The 26,082-nt window shown below is 37.2% G+C and overlaps 3 protein-coding genes across 3 annotated transcripts; 2 read left to right on the forward strand and 1 right to left on the reverse strand.

Annotated features, from left to right (window-relative positions):
• Positions 1 to 48: 48 nt before the first annotated feature.
• Positions 49 to 6,097, forward strand: LOC110805735 (probable plastid-lipid-associated protein 4, chloroplastic). The gene is made up of 6 exons (XM_022011357.2): positions 49 to 467; positions 998 to 1,111; positions 1,865 to 1,960; positions 2,630 to 2,704; positions 3,575 to 3,642; positions 5,752 to 6,097. Exons 1-6 carry the CDS (start codon positions 150 to 152, stop codon positions 5,822 to 5,824), a joined length of 744 nt encoding a protein of 247 aa, XP_021867049.1. The 5' UTR covers positions 49 to 149; the 3' UTR covers positions 5,825 to 6,097.
• Positions 6,098 to 6,654: 557 nt separating this feature from the next.
• On the forward strand, positions 6,655 to 9,338 carry LOC110805734 (probable plastid-lipid-associated protein 4, chloroplastic). The gene is made up of 6 exons (XM_022011356.2): positions 6,655 to 7,073; positions 7,444 to 7,557; positions 7,728 to 7,823; positions 8,284 to 8,358; positions 8,794 to 8,864; positions 9,077 to 9,338. The coding sequence occupies exons 1-6, from the start codon at positions 6,762 to 6,764 to the stop codon at positions 9,159 to 9,161; spliced, it is 753 nt and encodes a 250-aa protein (XP_021867048.2). The 5' UTR covers positions 6,655 to 6,761; the 3' UTR covers positions 9,162 to 9,338.
• A 145-nt stretch (positions 9,339 to 9,483) lies between these two features.
• On the reverse strand, positions 9,484 to 25,246 carry LOC110805732 (nuclear pore complex protein NUP133). The gene is made up of 8 exons (XM_022011355.2): positions 24,773 to 25,246; positions 22,948 to 23,066; positions 21,019 to 22,842; positions 19,869 to 20,590; positions 16,648 to 16,797; positions 15,387 to 15,723; positions 11,603 to 11,670; positions 9,484 to 10,424 (listed from the first exon to the last, which is right to left on the reverse strand). Exons 1-8 carry the CDS (start codon positions 24,979 to 24,981, stop codon positions 9,876 to 9,878), a joined length of 3,978 nt encoding a protein of 1,325 aa, XP_021867047.1. The 5' UTR covers positions 24,982 to 25,246; the 3' UTR covers positions 9,484 to 9,875.
• Positions 25,247 to 26,082: the final 836 nt, after the last annotated feature.

The raw sequence follows: 26,082 nt of genomic DNA on the forward strand, positions 1-26,082 counted from the left end.
TTGACCTTTAGAAATACTGAAAACCTCGGCCCTCGCTCACTCGCTGTGATCTCTATCACCAGTTTGTGGTAGCTTTCTGCCTCACAAAATCGCAAATATTTTTCTTTAACGATGTTTACACCACAATCATTAACCCACCAATCCAATCCATGGCGTTATCTTCTTCTGTATCTCTCTCCAATTCTTCACTTGCTAATGAATCAATCAGAATTTCCCCAATTTTTTTCTCTTCTTCATCATCCAGTGTTCAATTCCCAACAAAACCCACTTCCCAAAACCTCTCAAACAAGCCTCTAACTCGGCAATGCAGCAGCAAGAGAAGTACCAAAACCAAAGTATCTTTTTTTCCTGCATTCTTGACCAAAAGCAAAGATGCTAAAACTCTCAAACTTGAACTTCTTGAGGCCATTCAATCCCTTGACAGGGGAGCTGATGCCACCCCTGAAGATCAACAGAGAATTGATCAGGTTGTTATTTCCTCAATTCTTCTTTCTCCTGAATTTGTTATTTCTTTTGACTACGAAATTTTGGTTTATTTGTTCTCATTTTGGATGTTATATGGATGCTTCAATATTATGTAAACAGTAGACGGGATTCGAAGTCTAGAGTAACACCCTTGAATATTTTGACTAAGCAAGCTAATTGACCTCTTTCTTAATTGTGCGCTCTATTCACCCCATTACCAATTTGAGTTGTATAATGAGATGTTTGGTATGGTGGAATAAAATCCAACAAAAGAAAATTAAATTGGACTGCCCTCATGTTTTGTGGAAAAAAAGCCATTCTTGTTATATAGGACTGTAGACTAGTGTTGATGTTTAGCTGTTAATTGAAAGCTGGTTAGCAGATGAGAGGTAGGTGCATTTACTGTGGCTGTAAAAGTGATTTAGTTTGTAGTCTATTAGAGGGTATTGTTGAAGATAACTGCAACTCTGAAAGGGGCAGTTCTTTTCTATGATTTGGCCTGATCGTTATCTTTATTTGTGGTCTATAAAAGCTAACTTGCAAGCTCGAAGCGGTGAATCGGACGAAAGAGCCACTAAAGTCTGATTTACTGAATGGGAAATGGGAGCTCATTTACACTACCTCAAAATCAATCTTACAGACTCAGGTAATGTGGTATCCTATTCAGTTCATTTACTTCACATGTGCCACTTACAACTTAAGTGTTGAGCTTGTACAGTGATAATTGCTTGAATTGGTAGATAGTAAAAACAAATTGTTGCCAAAGGGCACACTTGTGCTTTCAAGGAATACACGGTTCTAGTGTACATACATAATGTTATAAGCTGATATTTTATTTTTATGTTTAAAAAAGTTTGAACCTTAGGCTATGTAGTATGTACTACACGTTTGCAATACCAGGGTTCTGTTGGTTAGCCAGCTAGCCAGCTATTGTTATTTTATACGGAGTAGTTTTCTAAGCTATTTTTGAGAAAGTGTTTTCATGTACTCTTGCATATGGACAAAAATAATGGAGAGTTGGAGAACAGTCTACCTGCATTAACATATGTCTGTGGTTACCTAGGATAAACAACTAAGAGTAAAAAGCGATTATACCTAAGCTGTACATGCCAGTTTTCATGCAATGAGCATGTAGTCAGAAAGTAATTTTATAGTTTTTGAATGAAACTAGCACTTAATGAAAACCTGAGCATTGTAGTTCTTGCTTGAAACCATGATTCAAGCTTCTTTCATAAGTTCTTCCTAGTTCGCAAGATGATCTGAGCTTGTAGTTCTTTCTAGTTCCTAGTTCACAAGATGATCTGAGCTTGTAGTTCTTGCTTAAAACCATGATGCATGCTATAAGTTCTATTCCTGAATACAGTTATGTAAGCTGTTCTTCCACTTTTTATTTTGACAGAGACCTAAATTCTTAAGATCAAGAGTCAACTACCAAGCAATCAATGCGGACACACTACGGGCACAGAATATGGAGACTGGTCCTTTTTTCAACCAGGTAATACTGCTACCTATTGTTTTCATGTTGCTCAGTTACAAGTATGCCGACTTAATGACTGTATTGTTTGTGTTATTCTCTGTGAATTCTCACTCTCCTGCTTATTGCTGTTGCAATTTACAAGTGATAAGGGATTGCTATTGCTAAGCTATTTCTTTTTTGTAATGCAGTACGAAGGGTCCATATACATAATTCTTAGGGCTCCAAAAAACTGTTTTCTCAAGGTGTTACTGGTCATGACTTATGATCCTTTAGTGCCCTTGTATATTGCTAAGCTTGTGTCCTTTTTTTATTTGTTGAGAAAGCTGATTGGTTTGAATTGTTTATTCCTTTCATCATTCATAACACACTTTATACATCAAATTCAGGCTCGTATGTAGTATCTTATGACAAGTTTATCTGTTAATCCCTCATAATCTCATCCAAACATGCACTTTAAACTTTTAAACTTTTATCGCTTGCTTACTGGTCCAAAAATTCATGGTCCATGACTTATGACCCTTCAATCAGAATCACTTAATGCCGTAATGGTGTTTGGTGCTGACCAATTTCCTGTATGTTGTGGTAAATGCTTCTTTTCCAGCATGACAGATGTTATACCTTCTCTACCAAAGGGTTTATTCTTTTGCTTTACTAATGCATCCTTGTGTTCATATGGATGTTTTCCAGGTCACAGCAGATCTCACTCCCGTCAATTCAAGAAAAGTAGCTGTGAAATTTGATTATTTCAAAATAGGAGGGCTGGTAATTCCTCCACTATAGTTTACAGTATAATGTAGTTAGTTAGTTTTTATCAAAATCATTACAGAGAATCAAGTAATTATTGTTGTGGTTCTATTTTTCAAGTATACATCTTGTACGTTTACTGTTTACTACTCTCCATGTCCCACATTACCTGTTACACTTTTCTTTTTCATCCGTCCCACATTACTTGTTACACTTCCAAATGAAGAATGACCCCGCAATTATTATATTGTCCCTCTTTTCCCACTAACAAAAGCTTGGTCCCCACATCCTCTCTCATTAAATTAAAAAAATACCCCATTAACTCCTATCTCATCAACTTTTTCAATAAAATAACAATTGATAACCAAACAACCACTTATCGCCTTAAACTTTGTTCAAAGGTGAGTGTAATGAGTAATGTTGGACTGAGGGAGTACAAACAAGGGCTTTGCATAATTGCATCAATATGTATCCTTTCACGTATAAGTTTTCCTTCACATTGTTCTTTTAGAAAAAACTATTGAGATAATTTACATCGTCTCTGAGTAGGTTTTCCCCCTTGTTAGAGTCACCTTGATTGAACTAATCAATGACCGTTTCTCCACCTTTAAAAATTTATTGATATTTCCTGTTTATGATTTGGTTACCATTAAGATCCATATTGATGTTATCATTATCACCTCATTGTTAAAGCCTAATCCCCATGGTAGGAAGTCAGCTGTATCTCTTATGGAAAACCTAGTGTGTGAAATGTGCCAAGTTCCATTCAGTCATTAGTATAGACTGGCACCTCAAAAATGAGTCAAATTTGTATTGTTTTTTAGAGGAAAGTTCATTTTGTATCTTGTTTTCTAGTCATGTGTGATTAATTATATTGTTCATCTGCAGATACCTGTTAAGGCACCAGATTCTGCGCGTGGTTCATTGGAAATCACTTACTTAGATGAAGATTTACGGTGCGTATTGCAGGGAATTTTGTACCTGCAACATAAATATATATTTCGATATATGCATTGAGAATGAGCTATAAACATGACGTGAATTCTGAGTGCGAACCACCTATAGGGTGCTAAACATGTGAATCAATCTCATCTCTCTATTATAACATTCGTCTTCTCGTTGACATAAGTAAAACTGACAGTATGATGAAAGAAAAGTGAGACATGCATTAGATTAAAAAACCATTGATCCAAAAACTATCAGCTTGGATGATAAATATCTTTGCTATACTCCCCAATAACCCTGATTTTGAATTTGCTGGGCGAAAATGCACTTAACGCACAAGATACTGTTTCATTCCTGAACAGGTGCTTTTACTTGTCACAGTTTCTATGATCTATTGGCATTGATCAAGTAACTTCGGTCTTTAAAAAATATTTACTATTTGATATTATGATAGAGGTCCCAATCTACAGGCTTTTCTAGCCCTTTTGTGGTTTCATTCCTTTCACCTTTCGTCGTTTGTGTTTACCTTGTTATACCCTGTCTCCACGTACTTATTTTTAAGACATCCTGATAATACTATGGCTTACCTTTACCATCATACTAGTATAACTCTTTTGAGTCTTTCTATCTGTATCCTTATAATTACTCTTTAATACTCCCTCAGTCCTAAAATTATAGTCCCGTTTGACTAAAAACACGGGTTTTGAGAAAAGTGGAATATAGTGTACGGGAAAGTGGGAAAGTGGAATATAGTGTATGAGAAGGTGTAAAAAGTGGAATATAGTGTATGGGAAAGTGGAATATAAAGTGGGAAAAGTAATGTCCAAATAAGGAAAACAAGACTATAAATTTGGGACGCCCGAAATAGAAAACAAGACTATAATTTTGGAACGGAGGGAGTACTTAATAAACTTACTACTTATTGTTTATATATCTTATGTTCTTATCATTGTAACTGTATACCCCCATCATTTCACTTTGATTTTCCTATGTGTTGTTTTGGTCCATTTATCAAAAGTTCTAACTGTCCTTTTATCACTTTATGTGTTTAATACACAACTCTACTGGAACTAATTATTATTATTATTATTATTAGTCCTATTTAACTCTTTGTATACTTGTCTTACCAACTAAGACAGTTAATGTGAAACGGTAGGAGTGAAGTCTTACGTCAGAAGTGTAGAATTTCTACTTCTGTCACAACTCAGAACTATTAGTATTTTGGGTGGTTTCTTTCTAGTCGTGACTATTAGGGACAAGGTTGTATAACTGGAAAGCAGTGTGTCCATGCTAATTGATGTGCATTTCTGAAGGAAATATACAGGCTGCTTATACTACACTTTGTTTCTACATAGTTCCCACTTAAATTTATTTACTTTCTGTTCTTCCCATGACTGGTAGGATTTCGTTGAATTTTGATACATCTGAACCTTTCGTGCCGGATCAGTTATTAAATTAGGGTTTCTGAGAACAATCACTCGTTTTGGCTGTGTATCAATTTGAACTACTTCAAGAAGATTATCCTCTGCATGCTATGATTGTTAAAACGCACACACAATAATACTTCTTTGGTTAATTACTTTTTTCCCTTTTTATTGATATTTTTTTCTTAGTTTTAATATTTGGTGATTTTAGTAAATATCTTTTAAATTAATTCCCCTTTTATGTTGTAATATAAAATGTTTTTTTGGTTAATTTGTCATGGAGAAACTGTTGCGATATTGGACATGGATACGGAGAGGCGGCATTCAAGAAACATAATCCTGATATTTTTAGGAGTTCCGCTTGTTCTTTTCTTGTTATGAGTATTTCAAGCTGATTTGCCAGTTCCTATCAAAAAAGTATGATCACAAGCCCATTTGTGATCATATTTCATCTCACGTATTTCTAACTTTTTCTCTATGGATAGTAGTTCGAGAGATTTTAGGTTTCTTGATGTAAATGAAGTGTGAGATAAGGGTTCCATTCACTTATATATATTTTTGCTGTTACACAACTAATGATATTGATCGAGGATAAAAACAGTTGTCTTTTGATCGAAATTGCTCGAGATTGTGGCTGTTCTGATTTTATTAATTGGTTTGTCGCTGATGAAAGAGTGTCACCTTTTTTTTGTGCAGGGTATCAAGAGGAGACAAAGGAAACTTGTTCATCTTAAAAATGGTTGATCGATCATACAGAATTCCAAATTAACGATCAAATCTATGAACATCAACTGATCATGTGTCCTCTCTTCTATGAGGACATATTCAAGAAGCCAATGCTCTGGAGCAATACATGAGTTTTGATTCTTCTTCTTTATTTTTATTTTTTTATACACAAATTATATCAGAAACTGTTACTGTAATATCAGTACATTGGTACATTACACTCTTATAGGCTTGTATAGTACAAAATGTGAGTGTTGTATACTTGTACTTCTAAATTGTCTAACCTGAAATTCAATGACTAATTGTTTTTTCAGTACGTGTTTTGGCCTCATGTATCTGTTCACAGTCACTTTAAGAACAAATTAATTTGCACCATATAAGCTGATCTGTATTTCCCTTCTCATGAGTTAAGAATGAACCATGACTTGGTCCTACCAATTATTTTATGATGATGTGGCAGTTTCTGTTGGCTTATCAGGAGGTAAATCTTCAAAAGTTAGAAAAATCATAACTTCTGAAGAGCCACATATAGATTTTATAAAATGGATTGTAGAGTGAGGACTAATTTTTCTTTTTTACTTTGGTTAAGCAAAATTTTCAGAAAGAAAAAAATAGAATTGAAAGTGAGCATTTTATGAGACAGGATGGAAAATTTTATTGTTCCTATTACGGAGTACCTTACTTTTGTGAACGAGAGATGATAGGTTAATCGCTGATATTAGTAAATACTGTTGTATATTGACATCGTTTGTGCAATTTTCATAAATAAAAGAGGTGAGTTTATGGGATATAAGAGGGGCAGGTGTGATTTGCACTATTTATAAGTCTTGATCATCAAAAATGGAAACCTTTTTAAAAACAAAAGTTGTACTAATAATTAGAAGAGTGAAGAATAACTACTTGTTTCAGGCCACAACTTTCACAACCCCACAACCAATTATGTACTCTTACAAACTTCTGAAACAAGAGTAATATCAATTATGGCCTCATCTTCTACCTCTCTCTCCAAAATTATACCTGCAAATGATCCTACCACAATTCTGCCTGTCTTTCATCCCTCTGTCCCATCAACCCTTCATTTTCCAAGCAAACCCCATCTTGCAAATAAGCCTCATCCTGCTGGGGACTGCAAAAGAACAAGAATTAGTAGCAAAACTAGAGTATCCTTTATTTCTTCTTTCTTTACCAAAAACAATGATTCCAAAACTATAAAAGATGAGCTTCTTGAGGCCATTGTGCCCCTTGATAAAGGAGCTGATGCCAATCCTGAAGACCAGCAGAGAATTGATCAGGTTGGTTGGGTTTTGTCTCTTGTTTAATTTGCTGACTTTTTATGTCTTTGAATTGATAAAGTTGTTTTGCATCCTTTGGGATTAAGGATTGGCATTATATTTGTTCTTGTTGTAGACATTATTGTATGTTCTTTTTAAATGTTCCTCTCAAGGTTTCTTCTGGTTAATGCAATAGTATGCTGATTTTGTTAACTGTATGTTGGAATAAATTTATGATGATATTGAGTCCTATAAGAACCATGTCCTTTTAGCTGATTAGAATTTAGCAATTTTAGGTTCAAGATAGTCTTGTTGAAGAAACTGTGAAGAATACAGTCTTCTTTAGTAATTTGCTCTAATTGATTGTATCTTTACTTATGGTCTTCATAAGCTTACGCGCAAGCTTGAAGCAGTAAATCCAACCAAAGAGCCACTGAAGTCTGATTTACTGAATGGAAAGTGGGAGCTCATTTACACTACGTCCAAATCAATCTTACAAACTGAGGTAATAGATTCTCCCATTCAATTTTTATTTTTTTTTCTTTGAATTGTTCTACTTGACAAATTCTGCAAGTTGGGGTTCAAATTAAGATAATAAGTGCTTGTTGTGAGCAATACTTAGAATTTTTTCAAGGCATGCTGAATTGCTCATCCCTTTTTCTTGGAGTTTGACAGAGACCTAAATTCTTAAGATCAAGGGTCAACTACCAAGCCATCAATCTGGACACTCTTCGAGCCCAAAATATGGAGACATGGCCATTCTTTAATCAGGTTAAATTGAATGGATTCCTTAAAGTTATATAAATGTCATTCATCTGTCAAGATTTAACTTTGAAAATTCTAAATCCTGCATGCTCCTTGTCTCTCTGTTGTTATGTTTTTGTATGAAGTACCTTTGAAATTGTAGATAACGTCTTTTCTGATTTTGTAACTACGACTTAATTTCTTCAGTTGTTTCAACTTTCAAGCATACTTCAATTTTGTTAAGTAGTTTTTAAGTACATAACTCGGGCCTCATATGTAGCTTACGCTGCCACTTTTGAGAAGCCTGTTTCTTTTTTAATACAGTATATACTTAGTTTACAGAAACTCATTTTTATTTTAAAACTCGCTGATGATCATTATTGATATAGTATTTGCTTCCTCTGTTGCATAAAACAATGTGGATTGACCAAATGATCAGTAGTACCCTCTCTTGTTCATCCGTGTGTTTACATTAGATGTTTTTCAGGTAACAGCAGATCTCTTGCCGAAAAATTCAAGAGAGGTGTCTGTGAAATTTGATTATTTCAAAATACTGGGACTGGTAATCTTCCTAACTTATAATTTATAATCATACTTACACGTTATGATTCTGCTTATTTGCATATATTAGTTCCCTTCTGTATTCAATAAGCTGTTATTTTTACATAAACGCATTATCCTTATACCTTGTCTTTTTCTCTGACCTAGCCCCTTAATTTAAAGATGTCAATTTGGTGCAGGAAGTTTGTAGAAGCGTTGAGGGTTGTATGAGAACACGAAAACTGGGCAATGGGTGGTAGGAAATTTAATAAAAGAGAAACAAAGAGAAGTTAAAATAGAATAAATCATTTACAATGAAATAAATGCAACAAGCCTAATACTGATGACTGAAGAGTTAGTTATTAGGATAGCAGTGTATCTGTATGATTACCATATGTATCTTGTTTATCCGAATGAAGTGTGTTTTGGCTGATTATAGGGAGGTTTTGTTTTGCAGATACCGGTTAAGGCACCAGAAAGAACTCAGTATGGCTCTCTATACATTACTTATTTGGATGAGGATTTTCGGTAAGTTTTACTTTTGCTAAACTGATTCATTCATTTATATCTAGAATCACTTTTTATGAAAAAAGTATATAATACGAATAAATTTACGCATTTTAAATTCTTATTAAACAAAGTTGCAAGACTTATTATGTATGTATCAGTATCAATCCGAGGAGTTGTTCAATATTCTATGTACTCATAAAAGCTGCTAACTTTTTTAACTTTTTGCGCAGAGTATCTAGAGGAGATAAAGGAAATTTGTTTATATTAAGAATGGTCGATCGATCATACATACATTCATACACAGTTCCAAGCTAATTTGTCATTACTAATTAGTGTGTGTATGCATATATCATATATGAGATCAACCTGATAGTCCTAGAGGCATTTCTATACAAGCTAGCATTGTACTAATAAATATGTGAAAATTTGTAAATTTAGGATTTTATCTAAGAAAGCTCCATTCAGAAATAAATACAATTTCTTCAACTCTTACCCATTGTTGCCCGTTGCACATTCTAACCATACTGCAGGAAACACTCGATGATAAGCCATCAGTGACTGAAATGCCACATAAAATAGCAACGATAAAATAGAATTTTGATCAAATTTTGTGACTATCAGAATTCAAAGCTAAAAATAGTAAACATGCTACAAGGTACATTTCACTCAAATAATAATAACGTGCTACAACTCTACAAGGTACATGTTGGCTATTCCACAGTACACAGTAGATGTCTTCTAACTTTGGCTGAACTATGTGCAGCCGTAAGGGGAACCTCTGATTTTTCTTGTTTTTCAAGGATAAAACCAATATTTTACTCCAACAAATAACTTCACTTCTTCTTTTTTGTTATCTTTAGATTCCAGCAAAACTGTATGTCTGCAAGGCCTTTAATGATACTAGAGGATGCTCATATTTACAGTAAAATCTAAATCTATGCTAAAGTTCTTTTTCATTTTTTTGGAAGGGATCATAAACCCTCAGATACAAACCTGCTCTCCTACATTATCACAATCATCGTACTGCTACTACTCCATGGGAATTGGCCCGTCTGCCCCACCAATATCTACTTGTTCACTTCCCCGCATCAGAGCAGTCAGCATTAGCTTGCCAGCATCTGAGAAGTCTTTATGCTGCATCAAAATCACTTCAACAGAAGAACCAGAATCTTGCATATTTGGCAGCTCACTGCTCTCTTGCCTCAATGGTAACACTTCATCAAAACCTCCATCATACATTTCAGATTCCGGTCCATAACACCTTCTTGCTGCCAGGAAAAGCATTGTTTTCTGCAGAACCCGTATTGTGTCCTCATCACTCCAACCTTCCGCTATGGAAAACTGATAGAGCTTTTGCCAGTCATCCTGATCAACTGCACCTCTCCAGCACTCTTCTAAAAGTGTTTTATTGGATTTGCGGAAGGAAGAGCTTGTCCAAGCAAACACATCAAAAGCCCTTAATAACAGCTCTGGTGTCTGACCTTTAAGGCACAATTTTATAAGATCCCAAGGAGGGAGGAGTCGACGTCCAATTTTCTGCTTCTCTAAGTCGTCAGGATACAGATTCAAGATATCCTCCTGCAATAGGCAGAATTACTTAACCATCTACTTGCAGCTTAAGCAAAAAAATTCATGAGGCATAAGCACAAAGCAAAACAACAACAATTGCTGGATCCAACTATGTCCAAAAATAAAACTTTTTTTCGTTGCTTGTTTTTGGGAGGATGGAGAAATGGCAAGAAGTTATCAAGCAGTCAATTAAAAATGCTTAAGATGGCTAGGAGATGAGTCAGATGACACTATGTTATCAAGTAATTGTTCTCCTGAGGAGAAATAAAACTTACAGCTACTGGTTTTAAATGATGTTAGCATTGCTTATAGGCTGACTAAAAGGTTGTTTTCTGATAGGTAATCAGCATGACCTCTTCTTATGGTGTTGATCACTGACACCAACCATTCCAAGAACTTTGATTGTGGGTTGACGGGATTTGATGTGAATAGCAGGTTTCAGAATATGGATCACAGTGACGTTACATCGAAGTACAGAGACAAGAAAGATCCCTAGGCTATGAGTTTAATCTTAACCCACTAAGACATAACTCAAATTTTGGTAAAAGTATGATTTGACTATACCCTCCCCCAAACAATCACTCTTAAACTCGGTCAGTTATCACTCTTATCAATCAAAATTACATGAAAATGATAATCTCTGACTTAAAATAAAGAGCATTTTATATTGCACTTCATAGCAGTGTAGCACATAGATTAGAGAATATTTAAATTAAATGGCTATAGGGAAAGAAAAAGACAATAAAATTGTTGTAGCTTTGAATAATATAATTATTCCCTCAATTCCATCATACTTGACACTTAACAAACATTTTTTGTTCCACATTATCTGTCACCTAACATCAATGGACTATTGTTTGTCTAAAGCACCAATGGACTATTACTTGGATGTAGTAATTAACACCTCTTGAAAACTTGTCTAACCTTGATATGGAATGGAAGGACTACAATAGTTTTTAAATATCGATTTACATTGTGAAAAAATGATTAAAAACATAACATGTCCAGATGTCCTGCATTTTGAAACAGTGGGAACAGCTTTCACAAGGAAACCTTTATTAAAGCACCATATTTAGAACTATGTTCAATAGAATTATAAATGAAAAGCACCAGGTTAATCAAGCCTCGCAAAATTTGTCCTAAAACTTTATCAGTAATGTAAAGTAAACAAGTTTATCTGGAGATACCTGTGACTTCAAAATCTTCAAGTCTGCATCAATACGTTCTATTTCTGCCTCATAGACAGCATCTTTACCTGCCAGATTGTAAATATCATTGTTCCACAGACCATTAGAGAAGTAATATACGATACTAAGTTCACATAAACAGGTAATATGAATTCTGAACATTATATCCCTATCACAAAAAGTTGAACGGTAAAGGGGGTCCTACTGTCCTAGTAAGACACTTGTGTCTCTTTCTTGCCAAATGCACCACAGGACACATTAAAACTTGCACCACGACTTCTTATTGGCAACTGCAAAAATCTGAAGTGTATCCCTAACATCTTCAGAACAGTGAAAAAGGCAAACTAAGGCTCCCACAAACAACTTTCTCTTGAGTTATTTTGCCATCAAAAGTAACATGCCAGTCATTTCCTATCTTAAACTTGACCAACAGGGATAAAAAAATATAAGAAATATAATATAATAAATAAATAAATAAAAAGAGGCCGAACCCATTTCTTTACAACACGTACTTTTTCTTGATACCCAATTTTATTTGGACTCTGGACAGTTTTTTTCTGACGCCAACCTCCCTGACCCCCAATCCTCCCATCACAGAAAACCAAAATGACCTTACAAAACAAAACTTTCACCACCAATCCCTGACTCCACGAAATCACTCATGAAATGCTCAAATTTTTGTTGGAATAGCTACTTGAGTCCTTAAAAGGAGGAAGACAGTATAGAGGAACACTAGATAAACAAGATTGTAGTGACTACTGACTAGTGAGCCCATCCTGCACCTTGGAGAAACAGCTTTTTATCAATTCATTCCACTTCAAACCCAGTGCCCCCAAAAATACTTCGAACATGGATGCCTCCCCCGTGGATTTTTTTCCCTGTTAATTAGTGAAATCTTTTAAGAAAATATTGATCTAAACCATCAATATTACAAAGAGAGAGATTGACCCTCATCCCTGAATTTATTCAAAATTCCTTAAATTGTGATGACTTTCTTGAAACCATCCAGACAGTAGCTAGGAACAAAATTATATCATCTGAATTCTTAATGGGAAACATGGACATCTTCTCTTGCACACCCCTCTTTAGAAACCTACTGAACACATCAAACACTACATTGAAGAGAAAATACGACATATGACCCCTCCTACAGCCCCTGTTGATGAAAAAAGTCACTTATTTAGGAATCTGTATGACTGTATCCGTCACTAAAAACAAAACATTAGAAGAGAACCTTTTATCAAGTGCATCTAATGCTCACCGTATGATGGGCCCCCTCCTCACGCACCACGTCAATAATGGCCCAACTCGGGCTCTCGTAAGCCTTATAAAGATATAGCTTAAAAACCAATACGCTCACCCAATTCTAGTAATCCTAATTCAAGAAGACAAGAACTGACTTCCCCTGAAAAGCACGGTAGGAATACATAATCATGCAGAAGAGCAACCCCTTAACCTACTATGCTAGCAATTTCATGAAAAACTCATAACTTCTAGCACAAAAATACAGGCCAATTATCCCAACTTAGATTGATCCTTGAGAAAAGGAGAGATGTAGTTGGAGTTCATATTTTTCCCAACAACCTCAAAAACATAGGATTCGACAAGCAGTGCAAAGTTTCAACTAAAGCCATCAATTGCCCGCGCCCTAGCTCTGTCCAACGTCCAAACCTAATACTGCTCACCTTCCCTACTCTTCATGTCCCTCCACCCCCTCTAGCCTATCCCCACCTGTGAAAATTTCAAAGTTCCTAACAAAACCCTCATCCTAGACCTACAACTCCTAACTGCCATGTCTTCTAAAGATGTCTACTAAAACTGCATAGTTCTCCTGATAACCTTAGTTTAAGTAAAACCATCCCTAAAGCAACCTTACAACTTTTTAACGCAAGTGCTCCTCCGGTCCTCCCACAATACCGTTCAAAAAAATTCTTAGAACTAGAATCACCTTATCTTACCAATTTAGTGTTGTAATGCTAACTCCAAATCTTCAACAAAACACCTCCTCAAACTTGGTTTTAAGCTTCACTTTTCTAATAAATCATACCTTATTCTTATTTGTGAGTGCCATCACAAAATTGCTGATTAACCAAACAAAGGACCCTTAAAACAGATGTACTTGCCCTTGTGTCCCTTAGAAACAATACCTTAACTCTCCCACACTTTCAATCCCTCTTAAAAGAGCGGCATTCATCACTGGAGGAGAAGCAAACATTTTATTCAGTTGCTTAAAATTGTGAGAGAGAATACTTTCAGGGAGCAAGATGGTAATTCTAAGGAAACTTCATCCTCTGTGATCTCCTTCTTATGGATGCAGAGGTTGATCTAGATTGGAGCCCATGGTGTAAAAACTCGCCCGAGTTAACTCGTATCACCCGATTTAACTAGGTTTTGGAGGCCGGCGATACGAGATATCCCGAGTTGTAAAGGTGTTTTTAAAAAGGGCGAGATCTCGGCCGGTTCAACCGATCCGAACGAATTTTGTCCGCATTAAACGTTATTAGCCTCACATCTACTCGGTTTTCAGCCGAATTCCCCATGTTCTCGACAAAAAGAAAGGGAAAAAGGAAAGAAATGGAGAGACTCCACTGAAATAGAGTAGAGAATTCCATTTTCAGATCTAAACAAGAGAGGAGAGAGAAGGTAGACAAAGGAATTCATTTAATTATGTCACGTGTACGGTTTAGGGGAGGGAGACTAGGGTAGGTAGTGAGTAGTGACTGAGGTTGACATGGGGCTTCTTTTTCAAATTCCTACGCGACAACCGCGATACGGTCCGCGACTAACGCATCATTTCCGTTACCGAGACTCCGCGACCGTGACCGACACCGCATTTTTATCTATGTTGGAGCCCCTTCTTTTTGGAGATGATAGTGTCCAGGCTCTATGTTACTCAAACTCGGATACTCGTGTCTGGACGAGTACGTGTCCAAGTTCACGACTCGGCTATTTTGTGAACCGTGTTCATGATTTTGACCCAAAATAAAGTTTTGAAGTGTCCAACACGGGTAATTGAGATGAAAAAAAGAGTTCAAGTAACATAGTTTAGTCTAAAGAGGCTATTTGAAATTGACAAGTTTCCTGTTTTTTACAGAGGATATATTTACAACAGTGTTGGGATGTGGTTAACAATGACTTGCTTGAGGGTAGTGTGTAAGATGTAAGAGTATGAACTCTACTTTTATCACAATAGTTTCTATGAAGGAAAGGTCAGTGAATGTAACAGATTTTAGTCTCTGTTAAGTTTTCTCGTGTATTTGTAAGATTTTGGCTAAGGTTCTCGCTAACCATTTGAGTGGGGGTGTTACCCAGGATGAATTCTGATAACGGTTACGTTTGGACGGTTACAGGACACGGAATGCCACCAGGTAGCTGCCTCGTACATAACAGCTTTCAATCAGCAACTTTACAAATCCAATATATACTCTGAAAAATCTTCTTAGATGGTTTAACCAAAGGTGAGAGGAAAAAATGATGCATGCCACTAGGAGTTGGAAATAGTACAGTGGCGCCGGAAAAATTTATCGTGGCTGGCAACAACAGATTTTGCTACTTTCAATAACCAATGGCCTGTCTGGAGACTCAATTGGAGAAAATTTTACCCAGCTAGCAGCATCAGTGGACTTATTCTCCACGGACCACAGTTATATACCCAGCAGCAGAGATCTGCTTCTAATTGCATCACTTTAACGAGTTCCGTAGATATAAACAACTAGATGGAGTGCTGCACTTAAAAATTACTAAAACAAGAGCAAAGTGTTGTACAAAGCAAGACACAACAAACCTGCAATAGCAGCTATCTTTGACAGATGTAAGAGACGCTTCCTTTCAGGCAATGTTAAGTCTTTTGTTCCAGAATCTAGTTCTGCCTCCTTTCCAGCAGCTGAAAACGATCTTTCATCTCCAGAAAGTGCCAAACCATGAAGAGTTTTTGAAGCACCAGAGTATTGATGAAGAAAAACTTCATGAAACCATAGGAGATCCGGGTGGTCCTTTAGGAAAGTTTCAAGCTCCTGAGGAAACTCTTCCCCTAGCCTCAGAAGTTTTGGAAATTGTCCATTCTCATACATTTGCTTGAAAACAAAATAACTGAACCCTCCTCTTGCTCCCATGCTTTTGTGCTGCACAAGGAAAATCATTAGTAAGGTCTCTGTCACCTGACAAACACTATATGCAAGAGATAGAAGATCACTGTTATATAAAAAGCTCTTTTTCGAGACCAAACAAGCATCTTCGATCTCTGGGTTTCTATTTAACAACAATGAAGTCCTCAAACAGAAATATCACAGCAGTTGCAAGCTCAAATATCAAGCAGTTTTTTTTGGATAAAGAACAACAAGCAGTTTATTAGAGCTGCAGACATATTAATCAGGATCCAGAACGCACAAGGGAGAAGTTCAACAAATTGGCAGGTGAAGCTGCTTTTATGCTATAATACTAATAAAAAGGAAACACGCAGCCAATGAATGCTATATTGCTTATCAAAAGAAATCAGCACAAATCAAGATTCTCATAAGATAACAGATGTCTCAGACAGTTTTGGGATCAGTTAACACATACCTTTAATCCTAATTTATGATGCTCAGACTTAAACAGGTGTTTGATTGGGGTATGAATCCAACTCCATGTGTCCAGTATGGAGAAATCTTAACTTGGAGGTACAGGAAGTCAGGGACCCACTTAAAAATGTCCAACTTAGTATAAAGACAGGAAGAAATAAATACCTTTATGATTTAAATCCTTTTGTACAAAAATTTAGGATATTTGAGGTACATTGCTTCTCCATATTTTAAGCAACACTTAGAAAGAAATTGTTTTGAAAAAAAAAGGGAGCAAAAAGTTCTCTCAAAGTGAAGAAAGATAAGTATCCCACCTGGCCACTTAACAATGTTACAAAGCATAATCATGAGGGGAAATGCCATATATATCTTCTACATCATAGAAAACTTAAACAATAAAAAGAAGCAGAAGGAGTTACTGCAATAAGTGCAGAGATTCAGCAATTTAACAGAAATTTTCCACTGAACTGGAAACAAAGACTGTACCATAAGCTGTTTAAGAAGAGTAGAATCATTGAGATCACAGCAAATGTTCCAGAGAGTACAGTAGGCTTCATGCCGCCTTGCAACAGACAACAAATTTGACGATAATTCCCTAAGAATTACTTCTTTCTGTTCTTTCTCAACAACTGAATCCTGCAGAATACAAAGTTTATCAAAATCAAGTCTGCAGTCTTGACACTCATTTTGTTATTTTCAGAAATTAGGGGGGGGGGGGGGGGGGGGGGGACTAAACCAATGCCTATACCGACCAAATATCTTGATAAACATAGATATGGCAGCACAAACACAAACTGGGGTGTGAATGTCGACCTCAACTTGCGGATAAAAAAAGAACAAATAACTTACCCAGGTTGCTATTTTCAGGCTATTCAATTGCATTAAAGAAGAAGTTAGATAGGTGCAACAGTTGAAACAAATATGACGGGGAGGAAATGAAAAAAGCTATCAAATTCAAAATTCGTGCTAACTCTCACCACAGACAAATCAACTTTGAAATGAGGACAATCACAAAGTCACAAACTCAGTAGAAGACAGCTCACAAGGTCCACAAACAAAGAGCACATTCTGCAACCCCTAACCCCAAGAAAACTGAGAAAAGAGAATTATAAAACAAAGAGAACTACCTTCTCCAGTAATTTTTTTCTATTGACTCACTAGTCACTATTCCAGAAGGGGGACATGTACTGTAGTATTTTTTTTTCCTTTCAGCCACCTATCCCCCTCAGAAATTAGCTACTCTTGAATCTCAGACCATGAAACGACCTATCAAGAAAATCATCCACCATCAGGAAACATCCTTAGGTGAATATGGATGGCTTTATTATTCTTTAACAAGTAGTGGATATGTTAGGTGAATATGGATGGCTTTATTATTCTTTAACAAGTAGTGGATATTGAGACCACAATGAGACCACAATGAGTTCACAATGAGAAAAATGAAGAAGAAAGGAAAAGAGACCACAATGAGTTCACTCTAATAACCTATAATAACAAATTTCACAAGAATACACCATCATCACAACATAAGAGTTGTGCTTTCATGAAATTCACTGGGCCACGAGTTTTCAAGGTGACTCGACATGGAAATACAAATTTACCTAATAGATATACAGATACACTTCACCTAACCCCCCTCCCCCCCCCCCCCCCTTCTTCTAACACATACGAACTTGCTAATTATGAAGATTTGTCAGCAAATACAATAGTAGTTTTCGTTGCCTTGTTGTTTTGTATATGAAGAAGGTAAATATAAAGTAATACTCCCTCCGTATTTATTTAAGGGATACACTTGGCCGGACACGAGTATTAAGAAAAAAAATTGGATGAAATAAAGTAATAAAACAAGTGGGGTTGGGTAGATATTTTAATAGATAAACAAGTGGGGACCATGTCATTTTAAGGGGGTGGAGGGTGGGGTGTAATTCTGAAATTATTTGTTTAATAGGGTGGGAGACATATGATATATTAGATAGATTATTTAATTAGATAGTGGGATTGATAAATTACTAAAAATGGCAAGTGTATCTCTTAAATAAATACGGCCGGAAAAAGCAAGTGTATCCCTTAAATAAATACGGAGGGAGTAGTAGCAAGTTTGGGGCAATTTCGAAGCTTGAGTTATTCCAACAACATCTGAAAATGAGGGGATATTTTCCAAAGGTGGAACAAGCGTATGGGCAGATCTCGATTCCCCTGCCTTTTTTGGCAATCTAACCACGCAATAATCCACACAATGTAGTCCCTTCTGGAGATTCAGGTCCATTTTAGGAAAGTAGCTCATAAACATCAGTCTATGAGAGCCCATACATAAGCGTTGCGGGTATGGATATGACTTTAAGGGGTAGTAGGACTAGGCGGGTATGGATATAAAATGGCATACCTGCCATGGGTAGTTGGTAGGTGGAGAATTTTAGGTTATACCCGCCCCATACACGCTTGATTGGCCCCGCATCCATCCTCTCAACCGTACCCGCATTATATTATTACTTTTTTATAATATTTTTCATTTATTCAACTCCAAATCTAAGACTTAACTAAATCTCTTGTGTTCTAATACCCTGGCTGTGAGAGACTGAGAGCCCATACATAAGCCAATATAAACAATACTCTCAAAACTCAAAACTCAAAACTCAAAACTCAAAACTCAAAACCCTAACTAAAACAACAATCATTCACGCCTCCCTTTCTATCTCAAAGACTCAGTAACCTTTTCCTTTTAAACCCCAAGAACTTTCTCAGTTTCTTTGCAAGCTTTTCCCACTGTGTCCTAATGGTTTTAATGGGGGAACTCTGAATCTTTGTTTTTGATTTGCGAGATCGTAAAGATTTGCTTCAATCCATGCTTAATTGGATTATGTATTTGTGGCGGTGGTGGATGAAGGACTTCGCAGTAAACAAGTATAGTATAGAGTAAGAGATAAACTGAAGGAAACAAGTAGATTAAATTCATCTTTTGTACTTTATTATATTTGAGTTCTTTAAATTATTTTGTAATTCGATTGACGTTCTTCATCCCATTGGGTAATGGTTGCCGTTTTTTAGATTGATTTTGTTAAGATTTGGTTGAAGCTTCTCGATTAAAAGTTTAATACTTTAGATTTATATTTCATAATTGAATTTTAATTGAAGTTCATATTCTTTGCCCATTGATGCAGTAGCTTTAGGCTCTTGTCCTTCTTTTGTACCGTTAAAAATGAAGTAACTTAAGCTTCTCATCGTTTTGTATGGTAATCTTATCAGTCTTATGTCATGTCATACGCTGCATTGACATGTCAAATTTTCTTATTTAAATGGAAGGTAATAGATGGGTAAGAGTTGGTTGTGGATATCCACTTAGGTGGTAGAGTGAGTGTGGATTTTAGCTTATACCAGCCATGGATTTTATATTTGTACCCGTCATGGGTAGCAGGTAGGTGGCAGGTGTAGAAACTATTGGCTTGTATGGGGGAGGGAGTACCCACACCCACCCCGCCTGTTTGCCATTTCTACAGGCGGGAAGTATACATCTTCCATTGATCATGTGTAGTCTTCATGGACATTTTTTAGTAAAGGACATGGGAAGTTCCTTGTCCTTCCTTGTTTATGCTTCTCTTTTAAAAAAAGGTCTTACTTTCCAAGAAGAGACAGAACTGGAAATAGGCATCTAACAACACTACATTGGTTGGCAATACTAACTTTATATGTAAAGAAGAGAAAAGCCAAACCTGGAATCTAGCATTCACAAAAACCTTAATCTGTTGATAGAGGGAGTCAAGAAGTGTATCCCTCTTTCTCCAATACTCATCTGAGAGGCCTTTATGCTCTTCCCCGCGCTCAACTTTCGCAGTGATAGCACCAACATATGCCTCTAGTACTACATCAGCTAGAACCTCCAGATGAGAACATATATCTGACTTAGAAGACAAATCAATTCCAGATGAATCATCCAAAATTTTAATCATAAAAGACGCAATGCTCCAAAGCCCATCACGCACAACAGGGTGGCTATACCAAGGCACCAAGCCATCAGGAGGTGGATACCACATATGATGCTCATTTTTATAGTGCATAGCACAGCGGAGTAAAGTCACACATGCTTTTGACAGTTCACAAACTCGCTGGACCTGAACCTTAAATGGCTGACCCACATTTACAATGTGATCCAAGTGCCTGTCCAAGCAATAAAATACCTCTTCGAGATTAGAGATTTTACTGTAGAACACTTCAGCATTATCCCTATCCATCAAAAGAACGGTATTTCTGCGGGCTCTCTCACCAACTATCTGAATTAAATCCCATAAAGAACCTGAAACTTCCCCATTGGCACTTGAAAGCTGGGGGCTGACTCCAATTGAACGGCTCTGATTGATCATATTTTGCAGTTCCCTAAGCTGAATAATGCCAGTCAGCTTTTCACCATCTTCCAAAATAATTTGGAGAGCATGCCCTAGAAAACAGATTATTGATGGTGCACTTGTCAGTCGAGAAAAATTAGACTGTGCAGAGTTGGTGTCTTGGTGCTCAGAGAAAGCAAAAGGAAGAAAGAAAAAACAAGTAATCCACATTTTCACTCACAAATACATTAGACAATACAACGAAGAAAAGACAAACACACACACACACACACACACACACACACACAAAAGCAGTAATCTTCAATCACCTAAGAGATCTGAATACATATTACCGAATTCCGTAGAATTTGAAGTCTTCACTTTTTATCCAAGTACTCCTTGGAAAATGGCAGGTAATAGCATAAAATTTATTTCCAGAAATTCATTGTTAATTATTGTTTACCTGCTTAGATAAATCAGATGAATCTTCTTGTGTTATTTTTTTTTTTCCAGAAATGTATATCAGAAGAAACATACTTACTTTGTTTCATACATAATTCTTCATGGCACTTGGATAAAGCCAGAAACTGAAGAAATTTTTCATGTTTCTGTTGCTTCTCTGCAAGTTGGTTCGATACAACAGCCAAGGAAACAATTTCAGCACCCCTGGTAGTTGTCCAATGCTTAGCCAGCGAATCAACAATTGATTTGCTTGCCCGAGCAAACGCATTAGTTTCTGCATCCCTCTCAAATGCCCTAGCATTATTCAGCTTTTCAAGAAACCCATCAACCTGGCCTGACAAGAGAAAATCATGAAACAGGCGATTCAGTAAGGCCTCTGCTTCTTCATCTTGAGCATTCCTGCCAACAACCCCGGTAAACCCAGCCCTCTGCATAGCATCAATATCCCGAGCATCTACACCAGCTTTCCCAGGAGAAACACCAGCTGAAAACAGAAGGTTTTTTTCTTCCCCACTAGTCTTTTCATTCGAGCTTCCTTTGCGTGACAAGCTTCGCTCCGGAGGTTCAACTCCACCAAACAAAACAGCCTTCTCGGGTATAGCCCAGACTCCGGCTTTCTCAGTTAGTACAACCCAGGCACCCTCCTCGGTATCATCAGTAGAAGGAAATACGGAAGCATCAATAACTTTTCCAGCATCATACGGGAGATCAAATTGGTAAAGCCTGGTTGCGTTTCTCCAAAAATAGGAGACAGTTGCAGTTCCATCTCTGGAGAGTATGACAGCCGATCCTGAAGGTTTTCCCCCAGCTCTCAGTCTCATTGAAAGTAAGAACTCCTCCTCTTCCACTCTTGCCTTCGGAATAATAACTTGTACAGGGGACTTCTTCTCTAACACGCTTCCATACGTAAAGCCCTTTAAGGTTTCATCTAAACCAGATTTGTATTGCATAGTCAAAAGAGAATACTGTGTGTAGCTTGAACTGCTTAGACGATCCTTGCAAAATATAGCAACAAGAATGGTTAATTCTTTACCACGTTCATCTACCTGAATATCCAAAGGCCATATTTTCTTCTGACCCGCCAAGTCTTTCTTAATTCCTAGATCATTGTCAGTGCCGATGATCTCATGGGACCAGAGTTTCGACAAAGTTGGATTAGGTGAAAGTTCAATGCTGAAGCACTGTATTTGATGATCAGTTAATAAGAAAAACTGCCTATGTGAATTTTCCATCTGTAGGGATGGAAAACGCCACAAAAGAGATCTTGGATACCCCTTACTCACAGAAGGATGACTACAGCCACTAATAGAAGTTGACAAGATATGACATACATTCTGACGGAGAACTCCAGCAGGACTGCAAATAAATTGCCAGAATTCACCGTTGGAACTAGTGGCAAGTGCAACACAAGCATGGTAATTGGAAGGGATTGCAGAGACAATCAAGGAATTAAAAACACTCTGATTATATGAAAGGCTTTCTAGCCTGTTGTCTGATTGCAATCGGGTCGGAGGACTTTTTCCATTCCCCATTGAAGAAATTCCCAGCTCTTCAGGAGATGCAAGACTGATTCTAGGAGTAACCCTGTCATCTGAATATATATCATGCCAATACACAATAGCTCGACTTCTTTGATTGCATAGAACGACTCCAGCTGAGGTCAACTGCTTTACAAAACTGCTGCTCTGGTGAACATTTTCCCAATTGATGAGACAAAGCAACCAAGTATCACCAAGGTATGCATTTCTATTGCTGATTTCGGAAACATCTGATGGGAGATCAAGAATCACACATCTCTTCGACGCAGCAGGTGATAGGTAACTCCATACAAAAAGTTTACTTCCACAAATCATCCAAGACAAACCATATTCCTTGTCCATCCCACCAGCAATGCATGCATCACCTGCCAACACCAACAGTGTCCTGTTCAGAAAACATTCAACCTCCCAAAAGGCAGCCCAAAAAGGCAATGTTTGTTGTACTAAAAAACCAAACTTATATCTTTAACCTGGGACAGAATTCCGCATGACATTTGCCTGTTCATCATGAACAGCTTGTGGAAAGTCTCCAACATACACAGGTTCTGCTGATTCTCTATTGTCTTCACTTTTCTTTGCTGGAGGGATTCTGGCCATATTAACACACAACAATAAGCCATTGAAACAGAAAATAAGAACTTCCAACACTACCTCTGTCCTGTTTCAAACTGCCAATGATAATGGCAGTTAATTCAACAACACAAAAACAATCTCTAGGAGCATCAAAGCAAAAGCTTGGGCTGATGATGATGAAAAAAACAATGAACTTAAAAAGGCCCAACATAAGAGCCATCAAACAAATGAATTCCCCTTATAAACAATGCCCTACGTTTACTAAAGCATATCGTCTAGAGTGCGTCCAACAATGATAGTTGCTTCTGAATACAAGCCCCTTCCACAGGCCTATATCCTTATCATCAAATATTGATATTACCATTGAGTAAACAGATGCAAATTCATGCTGTTAGCAAGCCACAAACATTAATCTACCCAAAATGATCCCTATTTCAAGATTCAGATGGTATACAAAGGTTAGAATAGACATAAAGCTAGAAATACTGCTGGTTTTTTGCTATGGGAACAGGGCATACTTTTCAAATATTAGTGCCTATAGGCCCTATATCAACTACGGCACACATACTTTATGATTTCCTACTTACGTTTACCAATGCATCAAAAGAAAGTATTCTTATCCTTGTGTCTATCTCGTAACTGTTATAAGTGTTGTCCCTATATCTTCAAGTAAAAAAAAAATCAACGTAAAACTCTCAAGTCTAATACTCATTTTTAAGTCCGAGCACCATGTAGTCACCCCCAATGCTACACCTTTATAACAGGAAACAAATTCAACTTGAAAGACAAGAACATGAATCATGCTCACCAAGTTAGAACTTATCTTAAATTAGAAAAGAAACAGAAGAGGGAAGCAACGGCCATCAAAAAATGCTATTTAATAAACACGGACGATAGAAAAGCGTATACACATTTAAAATACGATGCAAATAGAACATCAAAAAATCAGCATATCAAATTCTACATTTGTAATGTGTACCATCATCATTTGAGAAAATATATCATCCGGCAATATTTCCAGCACTGCTCTTTGTTCAGGAATCCAGTCACCAAGTAATCAGTACAAACTTTATCACTTCGCTTTAACATGCAGCTTCTTAAGTAACAGTGTTGAACAACTTATGACATGCCGAGTTGCCAACTACTTCAGTATATCTAAGGCCAAATACCCCCCACCCCCCTTCCGATACAAACATACATACAAACTTTTCTAACTGTAACACAACCATGCTCATTTCAGAAGCTCCAACAATACAATTTTGCTCTGGTGTATCGCCTATGTATACGAAACGCACTGCCCTTATACGTGGAAGCACAAATGACCTAACCACCCCCGTTCCAACTATAATCGTCCATAAGCACCAGTTACCCGTCATTATAAACTACTTAACAAAACAAAAGCATACTTACTCGATCGAGTAAGGTAATTCCTATATGCTTACCTTGGGTAGAAGTATGGAAACTAAATAAAGCTTTTGAAATGAGTCTATGACAGAACTACAAGCTTTAAAAGTTGCTAAAAGTAGAAAAATCCTTATTACCCAAAAGCAGCCGATGCTGAAGGCAATATCTCATTTTCATTTGAAATATTTGGTCACAAGTTAAACTATCCGCCAATTTTCCAATTACCAAACTAAAATACAATACTAGGATAGAATGGGACATCAAAAACTACAAAAAACTCAGAAATTATAAATGTATAGTTAAGGAATTAGATGGGACCTGGCAAGAACAGATAGGCGAGAGGCCCAAGGAGCAGGAGTGCCAGTTTGGGGGCGATTAGGGATCGAACCGTCGGTAAGGGAATTACGATTCGCCGCAAGCGGAGTTATCGGCGAAGAATCGAAGGATATCGTCTTCTGCTGGGTGGCATTTGGATTTTTGAAGGTACTGTAGTTCGATTTCTTCTTCGTCGTTGAAGGAGTGAACATTTTTGGGCGAAGATTGAATTTTCAGAGAGATTAAAAATGTGAAAAGGGGAGAATTTGGGTTTATCGGAGGGTTTTAGGGTTTATGCAAACTTTGAAGATGGAAGATCAATTTTAAGGTTGGATGAGAAGCTCAGACAGTCGGTAAAGCTTCAAAGCAAATGGAGCTCTACTGTAGTTGTGATTTTGGAGTGAACTTGAAAACGCTTTGAAATTCACTACGACATTTCGGGCGGGCCTCTTTTTGTATCTCCGTATTACACTATTACGTAGAACTTTCAGCCCGATTGGAGCAATTTCTGGGTGCGCGAATATCATCAATTGACAATTGTGCATCTCTTTCCCATATATCAAAAATTAACTAGTATGGTATCCGTGTGATTCATAATTTATAATCTAAATTTTAAATAATCAGGTATTTTGGTAGGACGTGGATCGATCATGACGAGAATGATAGGTTGTTTGAGCCAATCCTTAAATCGTGGAAGAAAAATGAGAACTTTCAAGTGATGAATTGTTGGCTAGCGGTAATAGAGGCACAGGTACTCCAAGCGTTGCACCGTAACCGCGGCACAGGTCCTCCAACCGCTGCATCCTGACCGCGACACAGATCTTCCAACTGAGGTCTGTCCGCGGACTATGATGTATGGTCGTAGAACAAGAAGCAAGCCACAACTGGCCAACGGTGAGATGAGACCATTCGAAGCATGCCCGTGGCCTAAGTTGCCAGCTCCTGTCCCTTGCCTCGCATTCCCTCGTCTAGCACAATGTTGGATCAGCATGCTACGATGCAAAGCCCACCAGCATCCCCTTGTCCCTTGTAGTCCCCTAGCGAGCCCCATAAGTCTCCCATCCATCGTGCCCCTTGTCGTCGTCGTCTCAAGTCCATGACTCACCCTCTCAAGCATCTCCCTTGAATGGTACTTTTGCGATTTTATCGCCTAATAGTGTTCGTAAAATGTGAACTCGTGAGAAAAATGGAATTTTAAATCAAAATCAATATTAAATCTCAATATAGTTGAAAAAGAAAAGGCACCAACTTGTTTTTCAAAATCTAATAAAATTTTAAAATTGTGTGAAGTTAAGGCGAGAGAGATTAATACA

The sequence above is a fragment of the Spinacia oleracea genome, chromosome 2 (assembly GCF_020520425.1).
Source record: "Spinacia oleracea cultivar Varoflay chromosome 2, BTI_SOV_V1, whole genome shotgun sequence".
NCBI lineage: Eukaryota > Viridiplantae > Streptophyta > Magnoliopsida > Caryophyllales > Amaranthaceae > Spinacia > Spinacia oleracea.

Coding starts and splice junctions, on each gene's coding strand:
- LOC110805734 (XM_022011356.2), top strand. CDS start 6,762: ATGGCCTCATCTTCTACCTCTCTCTCCAAAATTATACCTGCAAATGAT. Junction 7,074..7,443: donor ACCAGCAGAGAATTGATCAG/GTTGGTTGGGTT, acceptor GGTCTTCATAAG/CTTACGCGCAAGCTTGAAGC. Junction 7,558..7,727: donor AATCAATCTTACAAACTGAG/GTAATAGATTCT, acceptor GGAGTTTGACAG/AGACCTAAATTCTTAAGATC.
- LOC110805732 (XM_022011355.2), bottom strand. CDS start 24,981: ATGTTCACTCCTTCAACGACGAAGAAGAAATCGAACTACAGTACCTTC. Junction 20,591..21,018: donor AGAATTATGTATGAAACAAA/GTAAGTATGTTT, acceptor TCTGTTTTCTAG/GGCATGCTCTCCAAATTATT. Junction 16,798..19,868: donor TTGTGAATGCTAGATTCCAG/GTTTGGCTTTTC, acceptor TGTATTCTGCAG/GATTCAGTTGTTGAGAAAGA.
- LOC110805735 (XM_022011357.2), top strand. CDS start 150: ATGGCGTTATCTTCTTCTGTATCTCTCTCCAATTCTTCACTTGCTAAT. Junction 468..997: donor ATCAACAGAGAATTGATCAG/GTTGTTATTTCC, acceptor GGTCTATAAAAG/CTAACTTGCAAGCTCGAAGC. Junction 3,643..5,751: donor TACTTAGATGAAGATTTACG/GTGCGTATTGCA, acceptor TTTTTTGTGCAG/GGTATCAAGAGGAGACAAAG.